At 47.4% G+C, this 25,543-nt stretch overlaps 1 protein-coding gene across 26 annotated transcripts in view; it reads left to right on the top strand.

The window, feature by feature from the left end:
• Positions 1–25,543, top strand: part of LOC8034521 (CUGBP Elav-like family member 1-A) — a 505,021-nt gene that overhangs the window by 275,248 nt on the left and 204,230 nt on the right. For 6 of the 26 annotated variants that reach the window (XM_040214887.3, XM_040502596.2, XM_040214532.3 and 3 more), the window contains exon 2: positions 3,497–3,776. The exons of the other annotated variants lie outside the window; for them this stretch is intronic. In XM_040214887.3, coding sequence (XP_040070821.1) covers positions 3,558–3,776 — 219 coding nt within the window. In that variant the 5' untranslated portion in view covers positions 3,497–3,557. The remainder of the gene's footprint in view (positions 1–3,496; positions 3,777–25,543) is intronic. 26 annotated transcript variants of the gene reach the window in all.

The following is a 25,543-nucleotide window of genomic DNA, read 5'->3' as shown; positions in this document are numbered from 1 at the left end:
AGTTACAATTGTGCTTGGTGGATAAGTATTAAATTGGATTACATTTGTTACTTGAGTAGAAAAGTAATCGACCGTTACTTGAAAGCGTAACTGTTGTTTGTTCGATTACTTCAGATTTAGTAAACGACGGATTTTTCTGCCGGTTTAGAAATGGGTCCTCCGTACTGTACATTATTGGATTAGAATCGCTGAATTATAAACTCTTTCTTAATTAACCAATTCTGATAAACCATCCTCCTGTCAAAGACCTGGATCAAGGGTTTCTTGGTAGGACACTCGTACGATAGGCGTCGTTATAAAAAGGAAAAGAAATAGTTACGGGTACGAGCCATTTTTGTACTTCGAAAAGTAATCGTATTACTCTCGTGATTACTGCGTAATAAATATATTGAGATGATTACAAAATTACTTCAAGAAATAATCATTCGATCACTTGCCTTGAGTACGCCGTGCAAATCTACGTATTCCTCATTTTTATCTGGCTATACACTGACACGCGTCTCTGACGTCACATCGTTGCGGTGGCGCTGCTGTCTTAACGGCGCTTGCGCAGAAGCTTTACTTCAAGCGAATCCGGCTTCTGCGCCGGTGCTGTACCAAGAAACCATTAAAACTTAAAAAAATATATATAAATAAAGGAGACTGTTGTGGCGGTGATTTGTGTGTTGTGTGCCGCGACGAACGAGCCCTGACGTGTCGGAAGGGACGTCGGCGACGCCACTTCGCCACGGCGAGGGTTTCGTGCCGGGATCCGGAAACGGACCCCGACCGGAAGTGGAGGAAGTAACTTCCGGTACGCCCGCACCCTCTTCCCGCTCTCTTCGGTGGCTGGCCGCCGCCGTCAAGAGGAAGCGCGCGCGCCGTTCTCCGACCGAGACTGGAGTGCACAGAATTGAAAGAGAAAGCAACTAAAACCAAGAACAGCGTTTGCAATGTAATGGCGGACGATCCTTGGACAGATTGGTCGCTTGGGCGCGCGCGTTGCGTTGTCGCGAAGAGGAACGCGCGGGCGGAGGTGCTTGCGGACGATACGCGCTTTCCTCGTCTCTTTGCAGCTTGTATTGCGAGGGCGACCCATACGCCACGTGAACCCGATCGAACAGTTGGAGACACTCTGAAATCTAGGCACGCTAGCGGCGAACTGCGGTCCCATAGAACCGCGGGTCGGCTTTTCTATATTGGATGTTGTCCTGGACGGAGGCATGCAGTCAGTAAGGCCAATGGAACGCCGCCATTGTTAAAGCTTATCTCTTCTCCTTCTATTTCTTTTTTGGCAGGTTACCAATATGTTTAGGACAATGGGCGAACTATGCTGTTAGCAGCGGTCTTTCCTCTTGGACTCGAATAGGTTCGACACAGAGGAGAGAAAGAGAGACATTCTAAAAGACAATAGGAAAACCTAGAGTGATGGTAGGCTTTTTTTATTATTTAATTCAACCAATCTTAAAAAGCACAAGAACACAGGAAACCGCCGGTCTCGTTTTACTCGTGAGAGTAAATATAAAAAGAATTCGCATGCTTCATGCAGTTTTTGATTACCAGTCAATCACCACGGATATTGTTGGCTAGTATTTAGCGTCGGACTCATCGGATGCTTTGACTTCTCGGGCGCTTTGACTCGTCGGACGCTTTACTCGTCGGACGTTTTGGCTTGTTGGACGCTTTGATTTGTCGGACGCTTTGACTCATCGGATGATTTGTCTTGTCGGATGCTTTGACTTGTCGGACGCTTTGACTTGTCGGACGCTTTGACTTGTGGGACAGTTTAGCTTGCCGGACGCCTTTAGTCGTCAGGCATTTTTGGTCTATATTCCTAATGATCGTATTGATAAAGTATACTAGATAACAGAACGAATAAAACATTAAGAATGCGTGTGTTTCGTCCGCTCTGTTTTATTTTTTTCTGTTGGACGGTTTGAATCGTTGCACGGTTTGACTCGTCGTACGGACACGTTGACTTTCACAATTTGATTGGTTTTACTCTCTGTCCCTGATTGAACGTAATTTGTCGTTCATGTAGACCTCGGCGTTTTTAACGCGTTTCGTGACTTTTACTGGACAGCGTGACCGCTCTTACAGCTACTATTTCTTTAAACTTGCACTTCGTCTGCATTTACATGTTTTACCTGAACCGTGTAGTACCAATACTGTTAGCGAACACCTACGTGACAAAACCGTAGTGCTGAATTTCCGGTGTCACCCGAAGAAAGCCGACGCGGGGCGTCGCACGTCTGGCACGAGTGTGGCTTCGGCGTTCGGAGGAGACTCGTGTTCGATCCGGGAGAACACGACTCCCAACCGAATGCTAACACAACAGCCGCGTTCTGACGGTTTTCCACGTTATCCTTCTTTAACCGACACCGAAAATTTGGTACTACGCTCTTATCTAGCAGGGTAGCTAGCTGTATCGTCTCTGATATACGAGGTGGTCGTTGTATTTCTACGTTGTTTGGCAACATTCGCATGCGTATACGATGAGTAGCCGTGAGAGAGAGGAGGAGTTAAGCTCGCCTTTGCGGCTACCCACTAATCCATCCAGTCAGAGCTTGGCACTCTGAGGCCCCCACGCGCTATCTTAACCTCCTCTTCCTCGGTTTCTCACCGTAAAAGATTTCCTATTTTTCAGCCGCCTTCCCGCTTGTCCTGTAATAACATCCGTCCTGTCACTGGAAGTCTTATCGTATTTGTGTTCGTCTGAATCGGTCCTCACGCCGAAAATTTTATCGGATTCGCCACGCGCTGCGTTTGTTCTCTGCGTCCAAGGCAGCCTTCCGGTGGGGTGGAAACTCTCTGCGGTTACGCTCGCAACGCAACCGAAAGACTCGGTGCTTGGTTCCCATGCAAAACTCGCTGACGTATCTCTACGCCCCCGTTACATGGGCAAGCGCTACGGTGGGAATGAACCTGTGTAGTTAGTTGCAACATAAGAACTGCACAGGAAGGCTCCAGCTCCGAACTCGTAGACAGAAGTGTCGTTACTATATACGCCGTCTACTGCGCATACACCGTCCATCTGACGTCACGGAAAAGGAGCATCATCCGCCAGTGCATCTTTCTATATTAGCGTCCACAAATACAAAGCTCATCCTCATGCCTAATGTGCCAATGGCGTATTGAGCATGGTGTTTCATAATCCGTTGAGCTTCGCTTCGATGCTCTTTGTGTAATGCCGAAGGACTCTCATATAATGTCCACTGAGCGTCGTCCACTGCGCCTTGGACAGAGCCTCTTACTTTAAATTGGGCATCAACCGAGGCTCCTCGTGTAATGTAATTTGAGCCTCGACGAATGCCCAACGCACCCTGTTCAGTCTCCAACGCGCATCGTTGTATTTGTGGTCCGAGCCGTTCCTTTAGTTCTTACGTTGCAACAGACTACTGTTGTCTCCATACGTAGTACGAGAAGCGTGACCTTGGGGGCGAACAAATGCGCGAGGGGGAAGTCCGGAGTCTGGCGCTGCGATGATCCGGCTGACGTCGTACGGCTGTGGCCCCAGATCCTGCGGGGGCTAGCGCCGTCTGCTGCGGAGCCGTGACTCCCCTGCGGTGGCCCCGTGGATGACCCAGCGTGGGCCCGAGGCCCGCCAGGGCCCCGGGGTGGGCGGAGGAGGCGGCGGGCGTCGTCCAGGCAAGCGGCTCCGCGCCCGAGCCGCCCAGCTGGCCCGGGAGACCCTCGCCCGGCAACTCCTCCAGGGGCTGGTGGCCCGGAGTCTGCTCAAGGGGGCCCGCTCCAGGTCCCTCGCTTCCCACGTGCCGTTGCCCTGGCTTGCTCTCCTGGTAATCTCTCGTTAACCGCCTCCCTCCGTGGCTCTCTCTCTGTGTGTCTGTGTGTGTATTCGGCACGTGTCATCCGCGTCGAAACCGCCAGGGGTGGGGATTGAAGGCAGGATCGTAAATCGGGTACGCGAGTGTTCGGTGAGACGGTTTATGCGCCCACAGGCGGCTCTGACGTCACCCAGCCGCGGTGGCGCATGCGCGAACGTGTCATTTGACGCAGACCTGCGCACGCGCAGTGCCCACCCGCGGGTAATTAGTCTGACTCCTTTCTTTGATCGTCTGCCGTGAGTTCTGACGGCGTGAAGGGAATCTGGTGAAACGCTCGCCGTCGTCACGGTGCTTAACCGCGAAGCACCACTTGACACAGATCTGGTTGGCAGCGCGGACTTGTTTGTCAACACCATGTTGGTGTATACGCGCTGCTCCCCGTTTCACCTCACGACCGACCGCAGCAGACGCTATGTGCGGCCGATCCTGCGCTATCAGCTAGCAGCTCTGACATGGGCTTTCCGCGCGTCACTGCGCCCCCCCCCCCCCCCCCCCTTTGAGGTCACGTGACATTTGCACGGCGTTGGATTGGCTCCACTGGCTCGTACTCCATCCGCTGCGGTCGGTTTTAATGCAAAGCTGGAGCCGGAAGTTTGTGAAGCGTGCCGATTGGATTTGGGCGACGAAAGTGTGGCGTCAGCGTCACGACAAATCGGTGACCTCCGGAATCTTCGCTTTCTGCTTGACAAGCCTATACGCCTCGCAAGTGGGCTCATTTTCGTCTTCTGCGCATGAGAAAGGAAGTAGCGGTGACGTCAGAACGCCGAGCCCTGATAGGCTGATCGCGACCCCCTATCTCAGCGTCGTCTGCTCCTTTGCAACGTCGTCTGCGTCTGTCTTACCTTTCCTGCGACTTTCGGAAGTGCAGGTCTTTGCGAGCGAGCTCGACTTCGCTTTTCAGAGAGGGCAGACGAAATAACTCGAGCGGTACGTTGTTTTCGTTGATCAACTAGCAGACACGCATCAAGGAGGAAAGTCAAAGGACTCACTGGCGAGGTGTCCCGAGGCGTCGAGGTTTGTTTGCTAAGAACCGAGAGGCGAGCGTGTTAGTGTCCGCAAGTTCCCTCCCAAATACTTTTTCCCTCCTTTCGTGTGCGGCGAGACCCCTCATTCTTTAACGGCGTCGGCGGGTTGGCGCAGTTAACGTCATCTGCTTTACGTCTGCTAGTCAAAGTGATGGCTGCTTTACCTTTCCTCCGACTGTCGGAGATTCACCGCTTCTTCACCGGCGAGAGTCACCGTTGGCTCGGGAAAAAGGGAGATAACAAGAGGAAGAAATCGACGTCTTAATCTAAAATTGAGGTCAGGAATCAAAGTATAATACGGGAAGGGTTCACAAGGGTCGCGCGGGCATATTCCATTCAGCACGCCAGCCGGTCGTGGGCAGACGGTCGCCGAGTCGCGGAGTGCCTGCTAGGCCTAACTGCCGTACTCGCTTGGTCGCGTCCGGTGGAATCGTGGCTGTTGGAGCTTTTTTTGGGTGTTTGTGGATCCAGCATTGTTGTTCTTCGTGGTCTGTTTCAAGTACTTGTTACTTTTTTCTTGCTGCTTGAGGTCGGGACGTGTGAGAAGCGCACGTAGAAAAATAAACGTCCGTGGGTCGTCGCGACCGCGACGCTGTCGGCCGTGCTGATTTGATCGTGCGTAAGACAGCTTCGGAGCTGTCGTAAGATTTCGTTCTAACCTGCGCAAAACGTACGAAAATTTCGTTTCGTGAATACGAATTTGTTCTTAAGTTGCGCTTTCCTGCCCTTCCGAAAGTCGCAGGAAAGGTGAGACAGGCGCAGACGACGTTGCAAAGGAGCAGACGACGCTCAGATAGGGGGTCGCGATCAGCCAATCAGGGCTCGGCGTTCTGACGTCACCGCTACCCCCTGCGCAGGGAGCAGACGAACTTGCCCTCCGCATAGGGTCCCAGGACGTTAGTGGAACCGACACCGCCTATAGAGTGTGACCTCAGTCCGTGCACTAGCATTTTGACGTCATCGCGGTGAGACGGAGAGAAGACGCAGATTGGAAGCGAGGGTAGCGTCAGCTTTCGGCTCGACCTTGCGTCCAATCAACGCGTCGGGCACGAACTCAATTGCTGAGTTGACGTCATCCTGCTGTGACGACGTTGCATGGTGTAGAGGAGTCAAGGGCGGTTCAGACACTTGCCTTTGAGTGCGTTTCACTGCGTTGCGTCAAGTACCGAAAGCGGGTCACCGGCACATCTGTGCTTCATATGAAGCGTGGAATCCAATTCAAGGAATCATCTTGGCACGCGATATAAGCAGCAGGAATGTCCTGGTTTCTCGCAGCCGCAACGCAGTGAAACGCAGTGGAACGCAACTGTCTGAACCAGGCTTCAGTTCACAAGCTTCGATTATTCTAGTTCTGGGGGTCTCCAAACGTTTTTTTTTGGCTAGTGAGCCGGATTGAGGACCTCTCGCACTCTCGACGGCCGGAAAATGAATAACCCAATAAAAACTAATATATTAGAAATATATAAACCTAAAGACGCATTTAAACGTACAAATATTATCTCGAGTAAAGTTTAAAAAAGAAAGGTGGGAGGATTAATGCATAAATACGCTTTTATCTTAAAATTCATTGCGTGGCTAATTGGGCCATTGCAAAATAATTGACCCATAAAACTCGCGAGGCATAAATCAAAGCGCGTAGGAACTTTGGCATATTCATATGGGCCAGGGGACTAAGGAGGATGGTAGATCCGATGATGACAATGTGCGATAGTTTATGGCACAGGGCAGTGACATATACGAGTACGCGAAGGAATCTTAAGAGGGAGCGCTCCTCCAAGCCCCATAGAGAATACACGCGATTTTCTGCCATTTTACGAAAATTCTCATTTAATAACCGTTACACCGATTTTTTCAAACTTTTTTGCTATAAAAAGACTGATTCTTCGTCCAACTATACCACCGAGCATATTTTTCATAAAAAAATTTATTATATTTTATATTAAATCGTGAAATCGGTCGGAATTGGCTGTTTTGACATGTTTACGTTAGAACGCGTTTTTAAAAACCTGTGAATTTTTAACTACAAATGTGTCTGGTGGGATATCTGCGGAATTTAACACGGAATTCAATTATATTAAAATTATAGCTGTAAGTACATCCGTTCTTTAACTACATCGAAAAAACTCAACCAAGGTGTTGTGGCTTGTTTTCCTCGTTTGGACGGTCAAGACTAGTTCGACGAGCGCCGCGTGAGGGCGCCACCATTTCGCCACGCACGCTGCTCTGATTTTGTATTACTCCGCGCGCATGCGCTCTTCAGTAACGCGCTTGTGGTGGTCCAGAGACGGCAAGACCCGTCCAGACAGAGTGGTTTTGTTTCTCGGATTGGGATGTCGGCGGATAGCTGTGCGTGTTTTCATAACTAGAAAGGCCGTCCTCGCAGCTATGGGTCCAAAGAGGTATAAATATGGCAAGCGAAAGGTCTCGAAGTCGCAAATAGAGTTTGCACGTAAGCGACCCTCTGCTGAAACTACGGATGGTGAGGTTTCAGGTGAGGTTGAGTCATTGTGTCGTCGCGCTGCGAGAACGAATTGACTCGGGGTGTTGAAGATGCCGCTTGGGAAGCCATGCAACAGGCCGGAGTGGAAGAAGCGAGGCGCGCGAAGGAATCTGGCGAGATCGATGCCGAAGGCTATCCGCTTGTTACCGTCGTTGCAGACTGTGCGTGATCAAAGCGATCGTACAGGCACAAGAACGACGCTCCTTCTGGTACGGTAAGTACTACATTTCTTCCTCTAAAAGGGGCGCGAATTTTGATCGTAGATATAATATACATTTCTTTAGAGTGCGTTCGAAAGAAATCCGATGCATGTTTTTCTCGCCACGAAAATACATTAGTCTCTGTCGCTAGGCTACATTTGGGCGGACGCTGAGCATTTGGCAATGCGTAGTTTATTTTTATGGTGAGATGACCGTGGTTAGAATCCCTCTCTGTTGTATGTGTATTTCTGTGAATGCAAGATTTGTTTCGGCAACTGGGGTCCGACGATTTCTCACGAAGCACTGGAAACAGTTATGCTTTTTGTGTGCCTGTTTTAGTGACCGCTGTTTTATGTACTATACATTCCGAATATACGCGGTGCCATGCAGTCAGTTCGTCAGACGACGTTTTAGACAGCTCGTTTCTTCGAAGCTGCACTTTTTCAAGGATAAATCGTTCCATCGGAAATAGCCGGCGTTCGTTTCATCGATACACCTTGTGACGTTTCGTCTAGTTTTTCTATTATGTGCGTGCTCGCGCTTGCGAACGTAATTGCGCGTCCGTGTCTGCTTGCGTGTGCGCCTGCATGAGCGAGGATGCTTATGTGCGTGCCCCCCGTGCACATGCGTGTTTTCATGTTTACGCGTGAGTATATATACCCGCGTATCTGTGTGCGTGTTATACGTGCATCTGCGTGCGTGTTTGCACGCGTGGGCGTTTGCCTGCTCATAAGTGCGCGTGCCTGTGCGAGTGCGCGCGTGCACGTGCGTGTGTAATTCGTGCGTACGTGTGCGCGGGTGTGCTTGTGCGTGTGTACGTGAATTTGCATCCGTGCCTGCGCGTGCATCCGCGTATCTGTGTTCGCGCATGCGTATGAGTGCCTAATTCGTGCGTGTTTGAGTGGGCGCATGCATACTTGGGCGTACGTGTGCCCAAGTACGCACGTTGTCGGACTTGCGGGAAAGGTTCGAGAAGCTCGAACCTGGTCGAACTCGAACGTCGGCTGGTTCGCGACACCTTTAGTACTCACGTTGCGGACGGTTGGTGATTGGCCGCTGATAACTTCACCGTAACTTTTTGCTTTATGTTTAGCGCCATTTTTTATATTTCTATTCGTGCGATTGTAATTTTTTGCGATTAAACTCTCTGTACCCTTCCCTTGTGACCTATGAAACGATCTCGAACGCCTCGAACAACAGCGACGCTTGCGTTCGTTCTCGGGGCTAGTAGGCAAGGAGGTTAACGAAGAAAGGGTAAAAGCACAGGCGAGCTGGTGAAGAACTTCCATCGTAAACCGGAGACACGGAAAAATAAAAAAACGGACAAAACAACAACAAGGTTACAAGTATTTATATGACGTCAGACTGCCTTTTGATGCCGAGTCACAACACAGAAGTATGGCCACCGAAGGCAAAAGCAGTTATCCCATTGGCGAGTTTGCTTTGTCTTTCAATTTTCACAACTCTCCCGAATCAGTTTTGCTTTATCGTTTGGTGGTCATGTTTGTGGGCGATGACTCAGCACGTGACTAGACCCTATAACCGTTCATGGTGTTTTTCTCTGTTTTTATTTTTTAGATTGAACGATTCTGCTGCAGTGTGGAACGAACTACACGAAAGTGCTCAACCTTCTACGAAGTCTTCCGAGGAGCAGAACGTGTGGGGATCAGGACTATTGGAAGATATGTTCTCAAGTCATGAAAAACTGCCCGGTCGCCAATCATTACAAATTGTCTATGAAATACTATAAGAAACAATCAGTGTCGTGAAAAATTGTATAAAAATACTTTGTTGTGCAGTGCTGGTGGCTAGTTGTGATGAAGTAACGAAGGTATATGCCGGTAGTTTGTCATATATGTATTCGATTATGTATTTATTTTTAAAGTACCTAACATACAGTGTTGTTTTTACTTAACTGCAACGTGTTTTTCTTTTAAAAGAGGGGGAGGCATTTACCTTAGTGCCGTATTCACTGTGCCTTTAGGGGGCTCGGCGAACACTACATGGGAGATCATTGTAGCGATAAGCTGGGTGGGTAAATAACTAAAATCTGTTAATCAAGTTTCCCACGAGCGGGTTTATAGCTCGTGTTGCAATTATATATTTAAAGTCATTAGACGGTAAATAAATTTGGACGTATTGCTAAAACCCAAAGGGATTTTAAGTATCTAGGTTTTCAGTTTTTTTATGGCCAAAACATAATTGGCTCGTTTGGCCACGGGAATCGCAGTACCGCTATTTCTGCATAGTTGAATAAAGCAATCACTCGCTAACACATCGTACAAAATAAATAGCGTGTTAATTGCAAACACAATGTTTATAGTGAGAAACAATATTCCGGAGCGCATCTCGCGGCACAGATCATTTGATAGTGTTTTATCAATGCCATTTATGTAATACAGTATCGCGAGAAATATATTGTGTAATTAAAAAAATATTTATTATATATTGACAGTGCTACTGGCGAACTCTCCACGCCGGTCCACTTGTAAAGACGGATTTTGAAGTAATGTCTTGTGATTGTCTTTGTCGCCTCGTGTCCCATGTGTTTGTAGTTGACAAGTGTTTATTTGAATCCACGGTCAGTGCATTCGACCGTACGTTCAGTGCAGTTTCGCTTATTTTGCTCGAATTATTAAATTTGCATTTGTTTTAATTTTCTTCCCTTTAGTTGTGTCTGTGCGCCGCTGTTTTTACTCACATGAACACATATACAGGGTGATCCTCGAATCAGCCGGGACCCCTTCAACCGTCGCCGCGGACCACAGTTTGAGAACCGCTGAACTAAGATGTGCTAAATATCTCGAGTTAATTCCGTGATTCGTCATGTTGCAACTGCTGTTTTAGAGACAATTAATATGGGCGGCTTTATCTTGGTAGTGTACTTTGAAACGAGTTTAAATTTATCCTACTCGGAATTCGTTTTATCGTTTGGAAGAGCAAGGCTGATGGATTTTTACGACTCGTTAGAGCATGAATGAACTGGCTTAGAAGTAATTACTGAACAGTGAGAGCGTCTCGTGAATTGGACTATTGGGGAGCGGATCGAAATATAGGGGCCGCTTTGTCTAGATTGTTGTCCACACAGTTGGGTGTTTATTTTGAGAGCATACACGTTGGTTATGCTCTGCAAGAGCCAGACGAAGATTAAACATTGCGACGGCGAGGACGCAAGCCCCGCGTCGCCGTACGTGACGACGGACGACGTTCTTTCCCACGAACAACGGCAGTGCATCTTCAAACCGAGAGTACTGCGCGTGGTTGCCCGACCGATCCTCGCTTCAAACAACGTGCCCATTCGCGGAGCGAGTTTCTTGGCCGTTGCACGCACCTTACGATGGACCGGAACTGGAGCTACAAGTCGTAGCAGCCAATCCAGCGCATATAAACGTGCCACGCGCCTCGTGCTTCGTTGTGTCTGTCCTAAAGCTGACGTGACGCTCACGCGGCATTGGATTGGCTCCGATAGCTCGTAGGGTCCTCTGCGGTCCATCGTAAGGAGAAACGGAACATACCACGAACCCGGGGCAAAGGAGGGTCGACGAAGAGAGGTAACGAAGGGGGAAATAAATAAAAACAAAAACACGCAGAGAAAGAATGAGAGTGAGGAGACCCGTCCGCGCGCGTGGAAGACCTGCAGTTGTCTGCGCCCGCGTTTACCCGGCAGGCTTTTGCGGGTTGATTTTGCGGGGAGCAGGCGTTTTTTCTTTTTCTTTTTTGTCTCGCCACCGTTAATAGGGTGCCTTCGTACACATTCGCTTGTGCGGAGTGGCGACATCTCGGCGATTTCACTGCCCGACCTTTTTTTTTTTATTTATTTATTTTATTTTTTTGTTTATGCAGAGTATACGTGCTTTGGCATCTCTCGGTGCGAGCCCGCAATTTTGGCTATAGACGAGCGCGCGAAGACCGCCCTGTTTACAAACACGGTTTTTGCTTTGCCCACACCGGGTGTGGGCACTGCGGAATCGCAGCGTCTCGTTTTTGAAGAGAAGCCGCCTCTGCGTGGTGCGCCGTACTCAAGACAGCGCCACCGCAGAGGGACGGCGTCGGAGCCGCGTGTCGGTGTATATACTTCGTTTCACGTCATGTGCGAGCGAAGTCAAAGCTAGAAGCGCGAGCCCAAGGCTCCGAGCGTGCCGGCTTCGCACGTGCGTACGTGCACCACAGGCGCTGTTACAAGCAGCATGCTCGCGCTTGTAGCGTTGGCTTCGCTCGCCCATAAGGTGAAACGAACTAGCCTTTTGATACCATATTCCCTCTAGAAGTTAATTTATAAACCGGGTGTTTTTTTTTTATTTTTTTTTCTTTCTTTCATTAAACTTTCAAGTTGTATGATAAAGCCTCAAAGGCAATACAATGTCTCTGTCAGTTACTTCAAAATATCTGTATTCCTTGGCAGAGTCCTGCCTTTTCCGTGCGGATACTTCGAAAGTCTGACTGATTATTGAATTCCTGTTGCCCACGAGGATAACAAAGGAATATGTGCAGAGAAAGACGCTTCTTTTGACGCTTACAAAAACAAAAAAGAAAAACAAAGAAAAACGGTTGCAAAACTTGTCCTCGGATCCCTAGAAAAGGTCAAGACCGCTCAAGATTTTACAACTGACAGCCGTCGAATTCGGAGTTGTTCGGATAAATCCGAATTCGCGATAGTTTCACCGGCGAGTGTTTCACGGAGTTTATAGCATTTGTCCGAAAGTTAAAGTCCCTATCTACAACCTAGGTTAGGGCCCACCAGGTCCAATCACAGACCAGTTATAGGCACGTGTGCATTAGCGTGCTTTTCTTATACGCGCGTCGAAGTAATGCATTACGTGACTGGCTCCAGATTGAACCTAACGGGCCGTGGCGTCGGCTGACGACCATCGCAGGACGAGACGAAATCATAGTGCTAAATTCTTCTCGTTGATAAGACTGAAGGATGTGAATGAAATGTACTGTACTTTTTGCTTGGTGGATGTTTTAATGATTTCGCGTACATAGAGCTGACTATCATGTCATGATTCGTGTGGCACCGAAATCCGGCTGGTGGATTGCTGAAATCATCACCTCATCAACCCTCCCGGAACCCGCTAGGAACCCACTTGCCAGTATTCGTTAGACCCACTGTGTCCGACCAAATCCGATCAACTGCCTCGCGCTTCGACACCAAGGCGGTTTTCGTTTGCAGCGTCTAGGCGATCTGAACCGATTATTTTATCTATACTTCAAATGGTGCAGGTGTCAACGATTTGCAGTGTTGTTCAAGATACTCAACAAAAGTATTTAAGACAAGATACTAAATACCCAAGTGAGAAAGTATTTAGAGTAGTATTCAAGTTACTTTTGCGCCAAACTATTTTGAGTAAAGTGCAAATACTTTGAAAAATAATTGAATTACTTTCGAAGATACTTTATAAGCGCGCGACGAGCTGAAGTTATTACAACTAAATAAAAAAATGGGGGCATCTTGATTATATTAACTCAGCTGAAACGCATATCGTTCGATGACCTCCTAGTATACACCTCATTTGTCCCCCTAGACACGTGCAAAGGAGAAAGAAAGAACATTTAGTCTTAGTACTTCCCCTTTGGGGACAAACTTCTTCGTACGCCGGAAGAGGTATTTGAGATACTGAGTAGAAGATACTAAGCAATGTAGTTAAGATAGAGTGCTAATTACTCTCAATCGAATGTATCTTCAAGATACCAAAATACCGACAAAAGTATCTTAATTACAGTATCTTGAGTAGAGTATTTGAGATACGTAGAAGCCTTGCTATTTGCTTGTTTCAAGCGAACCTCCTGCCGTCATATTGCTGGCGACACAGGAGAAAAGGGGTTTACCCGCCCTCTTGTTCAACATACCATAAAATACGCAGTATAATTACGAAATATTTACATATATCTTTACTGACATGCGTTTGTACATATACAGAAAGCTGGTGCACAACTGCTGAGGAAACGCACTGGTCGACACTTTTCAATATCTTAAAGATAAAGGTAAAACAAATAAACAGTGGGCGACACCAGTCCAAAATGTATACCTCGGTAAAAAAAGTTCCCGTGTTTCTGTGTTTCCCCAAAGCAATTCGAGAGCCAGTTCTGTAAGCTACGGAGGATGCTCGGCGAATGGCGAAGCCATTGATGTGTCTAGACTGAAAAATAGTCGCCGAGGGGACACTCAGAGGCATGACACGGCTGTTGTCTGTCCGTTATAAAGACATCGTTTTTAGAGCGAAACAATAATTCGGATTCGCCATTCGCCGAGCTTCCCCCGCAGATTACAGAGATTGATCCTCTACTCTAGGAAAAGTAGATGCGCAGGAAGTTGTGCGAGGAAAGAAAAAAGGTAGCGAGTGGCGAATATTTGTGATTGCGTGTGCCGGAAAAATATAAAAAGAACCTGAACAATACTTAAAAATTAAAAATCTCGACCAGCCAGCAGACTTCACTGAGGCCTGCATTTTCATTTTCGGAAATTTCGACAAACTCCAGTCGTGTGGCTTTAGCCCCATAACTTTTGCAACTGTGAATCCGTGGGCGTCAATCAACGCCAGGCCGCTTCGTCATCCATAGCCCAAAAGCGACGTTCACGGCGCCCACCAGGATACCAGCCAAGGTCGCTGTACCGGGGCCACCCGATACGTGATACTTGTCCGCCGCCAGCAGGCCTTTTTTCGTCTTTTTTCTCTCGGTCGAGGCAGGGCCGGCATTTGGAGTGGGCGACCTATGCAGTTGCACCGGGCGCCATTCATAGAGGGGCGCCGAAAGGGCCGCCAGGTCATGCAGGGCTCAAACCTCGAGGGGATAAAATCAAAAACAAAAAACGACCGCATCGCCGTTTGGCATTTCGGCCGCAAAACCAACGACTAAGTTCTTGTTATAATTGGCGTCCATCAACCCGCAGCCACCTGCGGATGTTGTTTTACTATAGAGAACCTCTCCCCCGTGAGAATCAAAGCGCCATTGAATGAGTCATGAACGACTGGGCAAGCGGTCACCTCCGCACAGCTCTCAAATTACGAGCGGAGCAAAACCTGACTGGCAAAAAGCGATGGAGCCAGCATGCCGCACTCTTAGCGCAACTTACTAAACGGTGGCGCCAAACCCATCGGCGAGCAAATCAGTGTGTCGGAGCGAGTCACGGGACAAAATAGTATTGGAACGGAGTTTTGCTCTTAGTTATCACGTGCTTCGCTCAGAGTCTCTGATTGGCTCGCAGAAAACGTAGGCTTCACCCTTTGCCAAGTTTTTTGAAGAGATATACAGGGTGATCCTCGAACCAGCTGGGACCCCTTCAAACGTCGCCGCGGACCACAGTTTGAGAACCTTGGACTAAGATGTGCTAAATATCTCGAGTTAATTCCGTGATTCGTCATGTTGCAGCTGCTATTTTAGAGACAATTATTATGGGCGGCTTTATCTCGGCAGTGTGCTTTGAAACGAATTTCAATTTATCCTGCTCGGAATTTGTTTTATCGCTTGGAAGAGCAAGGCTGATGAATTTTTGCGACTCGTTATAGCATGAATGAACTGGCTTAGAAATAGTTACTGAACAGTGAGAGCGTCTCGTGAATTTGACTATTGGGGAGGGGATCGAAATATAGGGACCGCTTTGTCTAGATTGTTGTCCACACAGTTGGGTGTTTATTTCGAGAGCATACACATTGGTTACCTTGTACATAATTTACAAACGACCACCACTTTCGGCGGTGCGGTTCCTCGCGCGTTACCCTGACCATTGCTTTATTCGCACGAGGACTATAACACGAGTTCGTGCATCTCGCAGACTCTGAATCGTTCTTTTAGATTTCCTTTGAAAAATACACAAGCAGTTTACATTTGTCGTCCATACACGCGGACCGTGTGTGGACGTTAAATGTACCGGACGCTTTGCAGCAGATGTGCATGGGCGCGACCATAACTGACCTTCATTTTTTATTTCCTTTTATTCGGGTCGCTTCGCTTTACTACTGTGGTTACATGAGAAGCCAATGCTTTTCTAGACACCATGGTGTTCCTTTCACCGACGCAGGCTTTGTTTTCACTCATCATCGCTAGTTTTTGTGGCCCGGCCTCTTGGCAAGACACATGGTCAGTTATGGCGGCTCTAATTTACGCGTGAGCAAAGCGTCTATACGTCAACTCAAGTAGCCCTAGGTGTGCCAGCCACACAAGCCAGCGTGGAGCGGGCCTTCTGGGCGCTGACATATATTTTATCGTACCAGAGGTCTCGCATTTCACCGAGCACAGTTGATGACGTGCTGCTTCTGAGTTCATGCTCAGTGCCCTGATCATGATATCGTCCTCAACGCAATGAACATGATCTCAAAAGCAGTGTCGATTACGCGGATCCCTCCAGAGCTCTTGAATTATCTATTTTTGTGTAAAAGGAAATGTTAAATTCCTTTCCATTTTTTTTTTTTTTTTTTTTTTTTTTGAACACAAATTGTTAGGCCCGCTTCAAACGGGGCAACTTTTCCAGCAATTTTGAGGTTGCTGGCGGGTTGTTCCCTAACTTTCCCTAGATCGACGCGAATTCTTGAGATCGGGTCCGGCTCGAACAAGCGAGCTACTCGGAGCAATTCGAAGACCGTTGAAGCGGCTGCAGCCAATCAGAGACGCGATATTTTCACCTGACACCCCTGTGGTGGTGATAATGACAGCTAAAGACTTACCGCCGAATTCAGAAACCTCACTCAAACTACACTCAAACTGAAGGGCCCCTCCACTTCTTTGAAGAAGGCGCGAGGGCCGGCGCTGACCAATCGCGACGGTGGATCCGTCCTTGCGATTGGCCAGCGCCGGCCCTCGCGCCTTCCTCGAGGAAGTGGAGGGGCCCTTCAGTTTGAGTGTAGTTTGAGTGAGGTTTCTGAATTCGGCGGTTAGTTCTGATTTGGAATGGATCGTTTTCGGAAATAAACAGTTTCAGAAAAATGAGTTAGTATTCTCAACGCCGTTCAAAGATATAAGAACGCGTTTGTAGCGCGTAGCTGGGCGTCTAAGTAGTGAAAAAAGAATCAAATTTAATCATGATGATGGCAAGTCGGAGCGATTCGGTTGCTGCGTGTGAACGCGGGCGGCCGGTGTTGCTGGTGTTGCGACGTCAAGTTGCTGGGTGAAATTGCTCCGTCTGAAGCGTGCCTTACGAGTTGTTACGGACCGTTATTTGTTTCGTTCCGGAGCAGAAACGGAACTGAACTTATTTTGTATGGAACGCAAATGAAACCGGTACGAAAATACATTTTGTTCCAACACCCTGCTTTTACTTCATACGTTGTGTAAGTCATATTGTCAAAAGTCGTCTAAATCAATTTTACCACACCTTCCGAGCGAGCCCTGCGGCTTTGCGATAGTTATCGTACCAGCTCAAGGGCTCCGCAAGGGCCAGACGAAGATTAAACATTGCGATGGCGAGAACGCCAGCCCCGCGTCGCCGTACACGACGACGGACGGCGTTCTTCCCCACGAACAACGGCGGTGCTTCTTCCAAGCGAGAGTACTACGCATAGTTGCAACTCGTCTAGCTTCAAACAGCGTGCCCGTTCGCGGAGCGCGTTTCTTGGCGGTTGCATGGTTGGACACGGAGCCCGTTTCAAGCTTATGATGGACCGCAACGGACGCTACAAGCCGCAGGAGCCAATCCAGCGCATATGAACGTATCGCGTGGCCACGCGCCTCGTGCTTCGCTGTGTCCGTCCTAAAGGTGACGTGACGCTCACGCGGCATTGGATTAGCTCTGATAGCTCGTAGGGTTCTCTGCGGTCCATCGTAAGGAGAGACGAAGCAGGAACCTGAGTCAAAGAAGGGACGAGGAAGAGAGGTAACGAAGGGAGAAATATATAAAAACAAACATCCAAGACAACACGCAGAGCAAGAAAAGAGAGAAAGTGAGGAACGTTTCTGCGCGCGCGCGTGGGGCCTGGGACGTGTCTGCGCCCGCGTTTACACTGTAGGCTTTTGTGGTTTGATTTTGCGGGGAGCAGGCGTTTTTTTCTTTTTCTGACACCACTCCGCTTGTGCGAAGTGGCGACATCGCGGCGATTTCACTGCCCGACCATTTTGTGTTTTTGTTTGTTTGCATCTGTAAGACGAGCGCGCGAAGACTGCTGTGTTTCCAAACACGCTTGCTTTGCCCACACAGGGTGTGGGCACTGCGGAATCACAGCATCTCGTTTTTGCAGAGAAGAAGCCTCTGCATGTGCGCCGTGCTCAAGGCAGCGCCACCGCAGAGGGATGGCGAGCGAAGTCGAAGCTATAGAAGCGCGAGCCCAACGCTCTGAGCGTTCCGGCTTCGCACGTGCGCTCGTGCGCTAAAGGCGCTGTTACAAGCACCCTGCTCGCGCTTGTAGCGTCAGCTTCGCTCGCACATAACGTGAAACGAACTAGCCTCTTGATACCATATTCCCTCCCGAAATTGATTTATATACCAGGTGTTTTTCATTTTTTTCTTTTTTTTAGTTGCACCAAACGTATTGCATGAAAAATAAAAAAGAATGGCATTAGGATGCTTTCGATTTTGCCTACAGCTTACCCGACTTGGGGGTCACTAAGCACAAGGTTGTTTCTGGAATTAGGTAGCTAATTAACAGAGATATTTAATTATCATTTTAATTAACACTCTAAGACTCGCAAACCATAAAGTAAACCGATTCAGAAGTCAAAGTGAGCTGGTGGATGTTCATCGTGATCGAAGGTAGTCTAATACCCGTGCCACACGGGCAACTCGAATGCCATTTACAACGAATGACATTTGAACGATCTGCCGATCAGCGCGCGACACCCCGGGCGTGGGGCGTTCCACGCGCGACAGGTCGCGAGCCGATTCGTCTGGCATTCGAGTTGTCCGTGTGGCACGGATATTAGTGTCTGCATGCGCGCATATAAAGGCGCATAAAGGTAGACGGTCCGTCCACATTTTTCGCTTTCTTCCGTTTTCTCTTTTTCTTTCTTTCATTACACTTTCAGGTTCTATGATAAAGACAATAAAATGTCTCTGTCAGTTACTTCAAAATATCTGTATTCCTTTGCACAGTCCTGCCTTTTGCTTGCGGATACTTTGAAAGTCTGACTGATTATCGAATTCCTGTTGCCCGCGAGGATGACAAAAAAATATGTGCAGAGAAAGGTGTTCCTTTTGACGCTTACAAAAAAAAAAAAAAAAAAAAAAAAAAAAAAAAAAAAACACGGTTTGCAAAATTTGTCCTAGGATCCCTGAAAAAGGTCAGGACTAGGGTGCCTCAATGTCCTTCTGTTTAGGGTGATGCCACCCTTTGTAGTACCAGATGCCGACAGCACGCGCTCACGGGAAAAATACAAAGAAATCGACGAAAACAAAATGTCGCCATAGCACAGTCAGCGCCACAAGCGCGTGCAGGGACACGCTCTTTCACGCGCTTCTCAACAAAAAATAAAAATAAACGCGTGTGACAAAATGGCGAGATGCCACCACCCTAAGCAAAGCGCACATGAAGGCACCCTAGTCAGGACCGCTCAAGATTTTACAACTGACCGCCGTCGAATTCGGAGTTGTTCGGATAAATCCGAATTCACGATAGTTTCATCGGCGAGTGTTTCACGGAGTTTATAGCATTTATCCGAAAATTAGAGTGCCTATCTGAACCTAGGTTAGGGTACACCACGTCCAATCACAGACCAGTTATACGCACGTGTGCATTAGCGTACTTTTCTTATACGCGCGTCGAAGTAATGTATTACGTGACTGGCTCCTGATTGAACCTGTGGGCCGTAGCATCGGCTGACGGCCATCGCAGGACGAGGCGAAATCATAGTGATAAATTATTCTCGTTGATAAAACTGAAGGATATGAGTGAGATGGGTACTCTACTTTTTGCTTGGTCGATGGTTCAATGATTTTGCGTACATAGAGCTGACCATCATCTCATGATTCGTGTGGCACAAAAATCCCGGCTGGTGGATTGTGTTATGGAGTCGCCGACGCGCCGACGCTAGCGAGCTCCAAAGTCCAAAGGGACCGAGAACAAGCGTTCGCGCGCGGAGCCCGAGATATAAACATCCGTTGGTCCGCTTCGCGCGTAACCTGAGCGCCCCGTACCAGAGGCGCCTTCCTTTTATTTCGTTTTATATTTAATAAACAAGACGTCAGTCTTCAGTCTGGCTCCGACACGAAAGGTTGTCTGTGAGTGCACTTCGCCAAAGAACGCAAAACGAAACAGATTGCTGAAATCATCAGTTTATCAACACGCCTGAACCCACTGGGAACCCGCTTGCCAGTATTTGTTAGACCCACTGTGTCCGACCAAATCCGATCAATTGCCTCGCGCTTCGACACCAAGGCGGTTTTCGTCTGCAGGTTCAAGGCGATCTGAACCGATGATTTTATCTATACTTTATATGGTATAGACATCAGCTATTTGCAGTGTTGTACAAGATACTCGACAAAAAGTATTTAATACAAGATACTAAGTACCCAAGTAACAAAGTATTTAGAGTAGTATTAAAGTTAATTTTGCGCCCAGCTATCTTGAGTTGAGTGCAAATACTTTGAAAAATAATTGAATTACTTTCGAAGATACCTGACAAGCGCGCGACGAGCTGAAGTTATAAGAACTAAATAAAAAAATGGGGCACCCTGATTATCTTAACTTAGCTGAAACGCATATCGTTTGATGATTTCCTAGAGTACACCTCATTTGTCCCCCTAGACACGTGCAGACACGTGCAAAGAAAAACGAACATTTAGAGTTAGTACTTCCCCTTGGGGACAAACTTCTTCATAAGCCGGAAAGAAGTATTTGAGATACTGAGTAGAAGATACCAAGAAATGTAATTAAGAAAGAGTACTAATTACCGTCAATCCAATGTATGTTCAAGGTACCAAAATACCGACAAAATTATCTTAATTACAGTATTTTGAGTTGAGTATTTGAGATACGTGCGAGTCGTGCTATTTGCTTATTTCAGGCGAACCTCCTGCCGTCATATTGCTGGCGACACAGGAGAAAAGTGGTCACCCGCCCTCTTGTTCAAAATACCATAAAATAAGTATAATTACGAAACATTTACAGATATCTTTATTGACACGCGCATATACATATATAGAAACTTAGTACACAACTGTTCAGGAAACGCACTTTTTTGTATTAACGTTACCGCCGTCGTTAGCTCGTCGACACTTTTCAATATCTTAAAAATAAAGGTAAAATAAACAGTAGGTGACACCTGTCCAAATCTTATACAATCGTGTGCGCAACAAAGACGAGGACAAAAGCAGAGAAGGGGACACAACAAGGCGCACCTCCTGCCCAAAATGTGTACCGCGGTTAAAAAAAAAAAAAAAAAAAAAAAAAAAAAACGTTTTCGTGCGTCTGTGTTTTCCCAAAGCAATTGGGCCAGTCCCTGTAAGCTACGGAGGATGCTCAGCGAATGACGAAGCCATTAATATGTTTAGACTGAAAAATACTTGAACAATACTTAAAAATAAAAAAGTCCACCTGCCAGCAGACTTCATTGGGGCCTGCATTTTTATATTAGGAAACTCCGGCAAACTCCTGTCGTGTGGCCTTTAGCCCCACAACTTTCGCAACTCTGAATCCGTGGGCGTCGAACAACGCAAGGCCGCTTCTTCACCCATGGCCCAAAAGCGACGCTCAGAGCGCCCACCAGAATACCAGCCAAGGTCGCTGTGCCGGGGCCACCCGATACGTGATAGTTGTCGGCCGCTAGCAGGCCTTTTTTCACCGTTTTCTCTCGGTCGAGGAATTTGTGCTGAAAACGAGCAGAGATTTAGAGGATGTTTTTGGACAAAAGCAGGCCTATTCCACTATAGTACCGCAAGATTGAACCGCTTATTATGATCATGGTTAATGCTGTTTCATTGGAGGGGCCATGCAACGATTTTGCTACTTTCACCGAATACTGTTCCGAATAAGTACTTGAGGTTCATTATCGGCGGACAGCGTGTGGCAACCCTCCACAGACCTTGCGTATTAGTGTTCGGTCGTGCCCTAATAAGTGATCGGTGGGCCATTGCCCGTGGGGTCCTGTGCGCCACGTAACCAAATTGCGAATAGCGCACCTATGGTGGTCACATGGCCACGTGACCTTGTTGCATAGGGTAACGTAATTACGCAACGACGATTAAACTTGTAGCTCATTGGCGTTGCGCATGAGTATGCTTGCGTGACACTTGTGTTAGTATAGTTGTACAAAGTGCCTGAAATTCGAACTCAAAATCGTTGCAACGCCCCTTTAAACCGCGTGGTAGCAAATTAGTCACGGTCTCCGGTTTTAGCGCACGTGCTCGCCTTTGTCCCTACAATAGGCGAAATAAAAGCCAGTAATTCATTGGGGGATAAGCGAGTTAGGAGAGGGCAGTGCAGCATGTACACGCTCATGGTAGCCAGCAGGTAGACCGGAATAACATTTTTGTTTGTTGTTAAAAACATTTTTAATAAGTCTAATAAAGGAAAAATAGAAGGGGAGAACGATGGGTGGCTGCCCCTATTCCGGGTCCAATTGAATTTCTATCGAGGTGCGCGCTGACCGAGACAGAGCGAATGTTCTTGCGTTCATGGCTTTTATTTTCAGCACTCTAACAATAACAATGTTGAAGACTCAAATAAGTCACTAAGATTATCAAAATGTTTTTCCTGCTTCTCCTGGCTCATGGAAATGTACTTTACCATTTGCGAAAATCAATGCCGCTATTCGCTAGAATGTAATGGGTCTAAAAAAGTAGGCGTAATTTCGTTAAACTGAACAAAATTACGCGTAAACTCCTCTCAATAGCGTTTACGTTTTCTCCTAATTAGCTGCTTAGAACATCTAACGACCTTGCCTTTACAAGAGACGAGCGATTTTATGAGAAAGGGCAACTCGGAAAGATACAAGCTTACGTCCACAGTCAAGGCGATCAAGTTCCGCTCCTTCGCGCGCTTTAATTATTGCACGTGGCAGCGCCTTGTTGAAGAACCGCACTTCGGGGTCAACTGACTTCTTTCGGAGTTGTGGTATCAGCTTGTAGCAGAACACGAAATCTGCCCTTTGCCTGAGCCATAGGAGCAATTCCTGAAAAGCAAAGTCCAGATGCTAGCAGCGCTTTGCAAAAACGCGCACACTAATTGGATCATTGGAAAATTGTAATAGTATTTCTCGATAAAAAGGACACAAAAATATAAAATTTAGCCTAAATATGTAGATACGTCATGTTTTTCTTTCGGAACTATACCCATTTTCACCTCAAGAAAAAAAGCAAGTTTTGCGCAGTGTTCATACGCGGCGCGAAGTAGTTCTTACGGAATTCGGTTGTCGGAGGAAAAAGCGGTGCTTTTGGCGTTTAGAACGCGTACGTCTTGATGAGATAACATATATCTAATCTAAATTTAACCTATATATATTTTTATTATAAGCATGGAGGGGGCAATTAGTAGTGCTCCGCGAAGAGCCGGACTTTTTTTACTACGTAGAAAAGGTCCTTGAGGTGAAAACGGGTATAGTATAAAACTAAAATAAAAAGACCTCGAGATAGTTGCATGACTTTCGTTTTACTCAACGAACTTTGTTGTTTGCTTCAAACAACTATTAATAGTGTCCACAAAAAAGAGAAAAAAAACGGCTTTACTACGGTTGATCGAACGTCGTTTTATCGAGGCTCATTTTAGCGAAAGGGGTACGGTTTATCGAAGCACGGTTTAGCGAAAATGGATACGTTTTATCGAGGCCTCCGTTCCAGAAATCCTGCTTGTAGGCGACGGCGAGCTAGGCTTCCAAACAGACCGCGCTTCGTGCGGTCACCCCTCGCTGTCGATCGGGAGCGTGGATCGCCAAGGGTTGGTTAGGGTTCGGCAAGCTACCGGCATAGCCATTTTCTCTAAACGGCGATCCGATTTACTGTTGTCGCCAAAACGGCGTTCGCTAAAACGAGCTTCGCTAAACCACACTTCTCCGAAAATCAGCATATTTTTCTCCATAGTTTACAACCATTCTGGCATATACTTACCACGACTTCTTTCACCACTGCTGACCCCCTGTCGCCATTCTGCAGGTTGTTTCCTCCTATGTAAACTGCCGCAAAATCCAACTTTTTGAGAGGCAACCCGTCGATGTACTCCTTGAGAGCCTGAACCGTCGCTCCCGACAAGCTAAATGTGCACACTTGTATGCGCTCATCTAAAAACAAACGGTCGCGGCAAAGCCATTTCACTTGGCTGCTCCCGAAGATTGCGCCTTTCATCTTCGTCCGGACCTCAATGAAATGTTCTAAACCTCACTTCTCTGTATGCCAGGGTCGAACGCTAGAGCACGTCTTTTGAAAGCAATACACCACAAGTCTTTTTTACGGAACATGCAGATGGTCTTCACCGGAAAAGAAAATTGTGGGGGAGCGGTTATTTGTACGTATTTTACTTGTTTTGATGTCTAGCATTCAACAATGCTGCGGAATGAACACCGTGAAAACTAACACCAAACAAAAACTAACCCAAAACAAACAAAAGAGCCAAAACCCGTGCAAACTCCGCGCGAGGTCTTTCCTTCTGTTTTTACTTTGCGCACGCGACCCAAAGCTGCCCGGTGCCGCCAGCTCCCTGCAGACGGACTTTGCGGGCACTGAAAGTGAAGGGAAACAAAAGGAGACAGACGCGCGCGTCTCCAACCGAGAAAAAGGAGGCAGGAGACTTTGAAGTTGAAGTTGAGCGCAGACGTCTCTGTCGAAGAGCGGGGGAGCGGGCCCCGGACGGACGAGTTCACGCGAAGTTGGAGGGAAGGAAGGCGAAAGCAAATTCGCGCAACCTGCCGATCGCGGCATTTGCGCCCGCAAATGAATGGGCTTGCCAACTTACAGACTAGCAAGACTTCACACCCAGTGAACCGAGCAAGTTAACCAGTTGATAAAAAAAAGTGAAATATACAAAGTAAAATATTTTGCTCCGCGAAAGCGGTCGGTTTTGTACTAACAGCGACAAAGCGCATTTACTACGGCTGATCGAACGCCTTTATATCGAGGCTCATTTTAGCGAAAAGGGTACGGTTTATCGAAGCACGGTTTAGCGAGAGGTGTACGTTTTATCGAGGCCTCCGTTTGAGAACTGTTGTTTGTAGCGGCGGCAAGCTAGGCTTCCAATCAGACCGCGCTTGGCGCGCGCGCCCCTCACTGTCGCTGGGGGAAAATTTAATATAATCTCAAGCTTGAGCGTGCACTACCAATAGTTCACCGCCAAGGGTTCGGCAATCTAGGCTAATGAATCGGGGGGATATCGGAAACGGCTCGCCGGCTGCCGCTATTTTCTCTAAACTGCGATTGGATGAACTGATATCGATAAAACGGCGTTCGCTAAAAGGAGCTCTTGTAAACCGCATGCCTCCGCGACAAAACGGTAATCCGCGGAGGTAAGAGCGACGTTGAAATGCGCACATCTCTGTCCATTCGGGCTGTTGGCGTTTCATGTCATTGCCAATGGGCGACGCAGCGCAGGTAATGCTAACTGCCCCGTGCCGCGCGCTTTTTTTTTTTTTTTTTCATTTCTTTCCGATTTTTTGAGGTCTGCGTGTGCTGCTTGTGTTGCTTGAAAAGTATGCCAATTATTGAGATTCTAAAAGCAAACGTCTCGCAAGATGAGGTAATCGGATAACACTGACATTATGTCAATGTGATAACCTTTATCTCCCTAGGTTTACCCCCGAAATTCCCAAAACGTCCTAGTACTTACACGAGATAATGACTTCGGAAGGCATTTTAGGTATGCTTTGCAACTTTTTCTTTTACTTTACGAGCCACCTTGCGGATGTTAGTTTGGAACAATACAGGGGCGTGAACTCCAAAACGCCAAGTGATCAAGCGACAAATGCCTAACGTATAAATGCCGAAAAAGATATAAAAGTATGTCGTGCTAAAAAAAAAAAAAAAAAAAAAACTCGTTTGTTTAAAGGTAACTTAAATCGATACATGGGGATTTAATTACCCATGTGTAATTTGTTCGGGAAATTCATAATCTCGCGAAGAGAGTTTGTGCAATAAGAATTGTTTTT

This window comes from Ixodes scapularis, unplaced genomic scaffold (assembly GCF_016920785.2).
Source record: "Ixodes scapularis isolate PalLabHiFi unplaced genomic scaffold, ASM1692078v2 PGA_scaffold4__175_contigs__length_147842914, whole genome shotgun sequence".
Taxonomy (NCBI): Eukaryota; Metazoa; Arthropoda; class Arachnida; order Ixodida; family Ixodidae; genus Ixodes; species Ixodes scapularis.
Note: the sequence above shows the minus strand (reverse complement) of the source record. Positions and strands in the feature narration are given on the sequence as shown.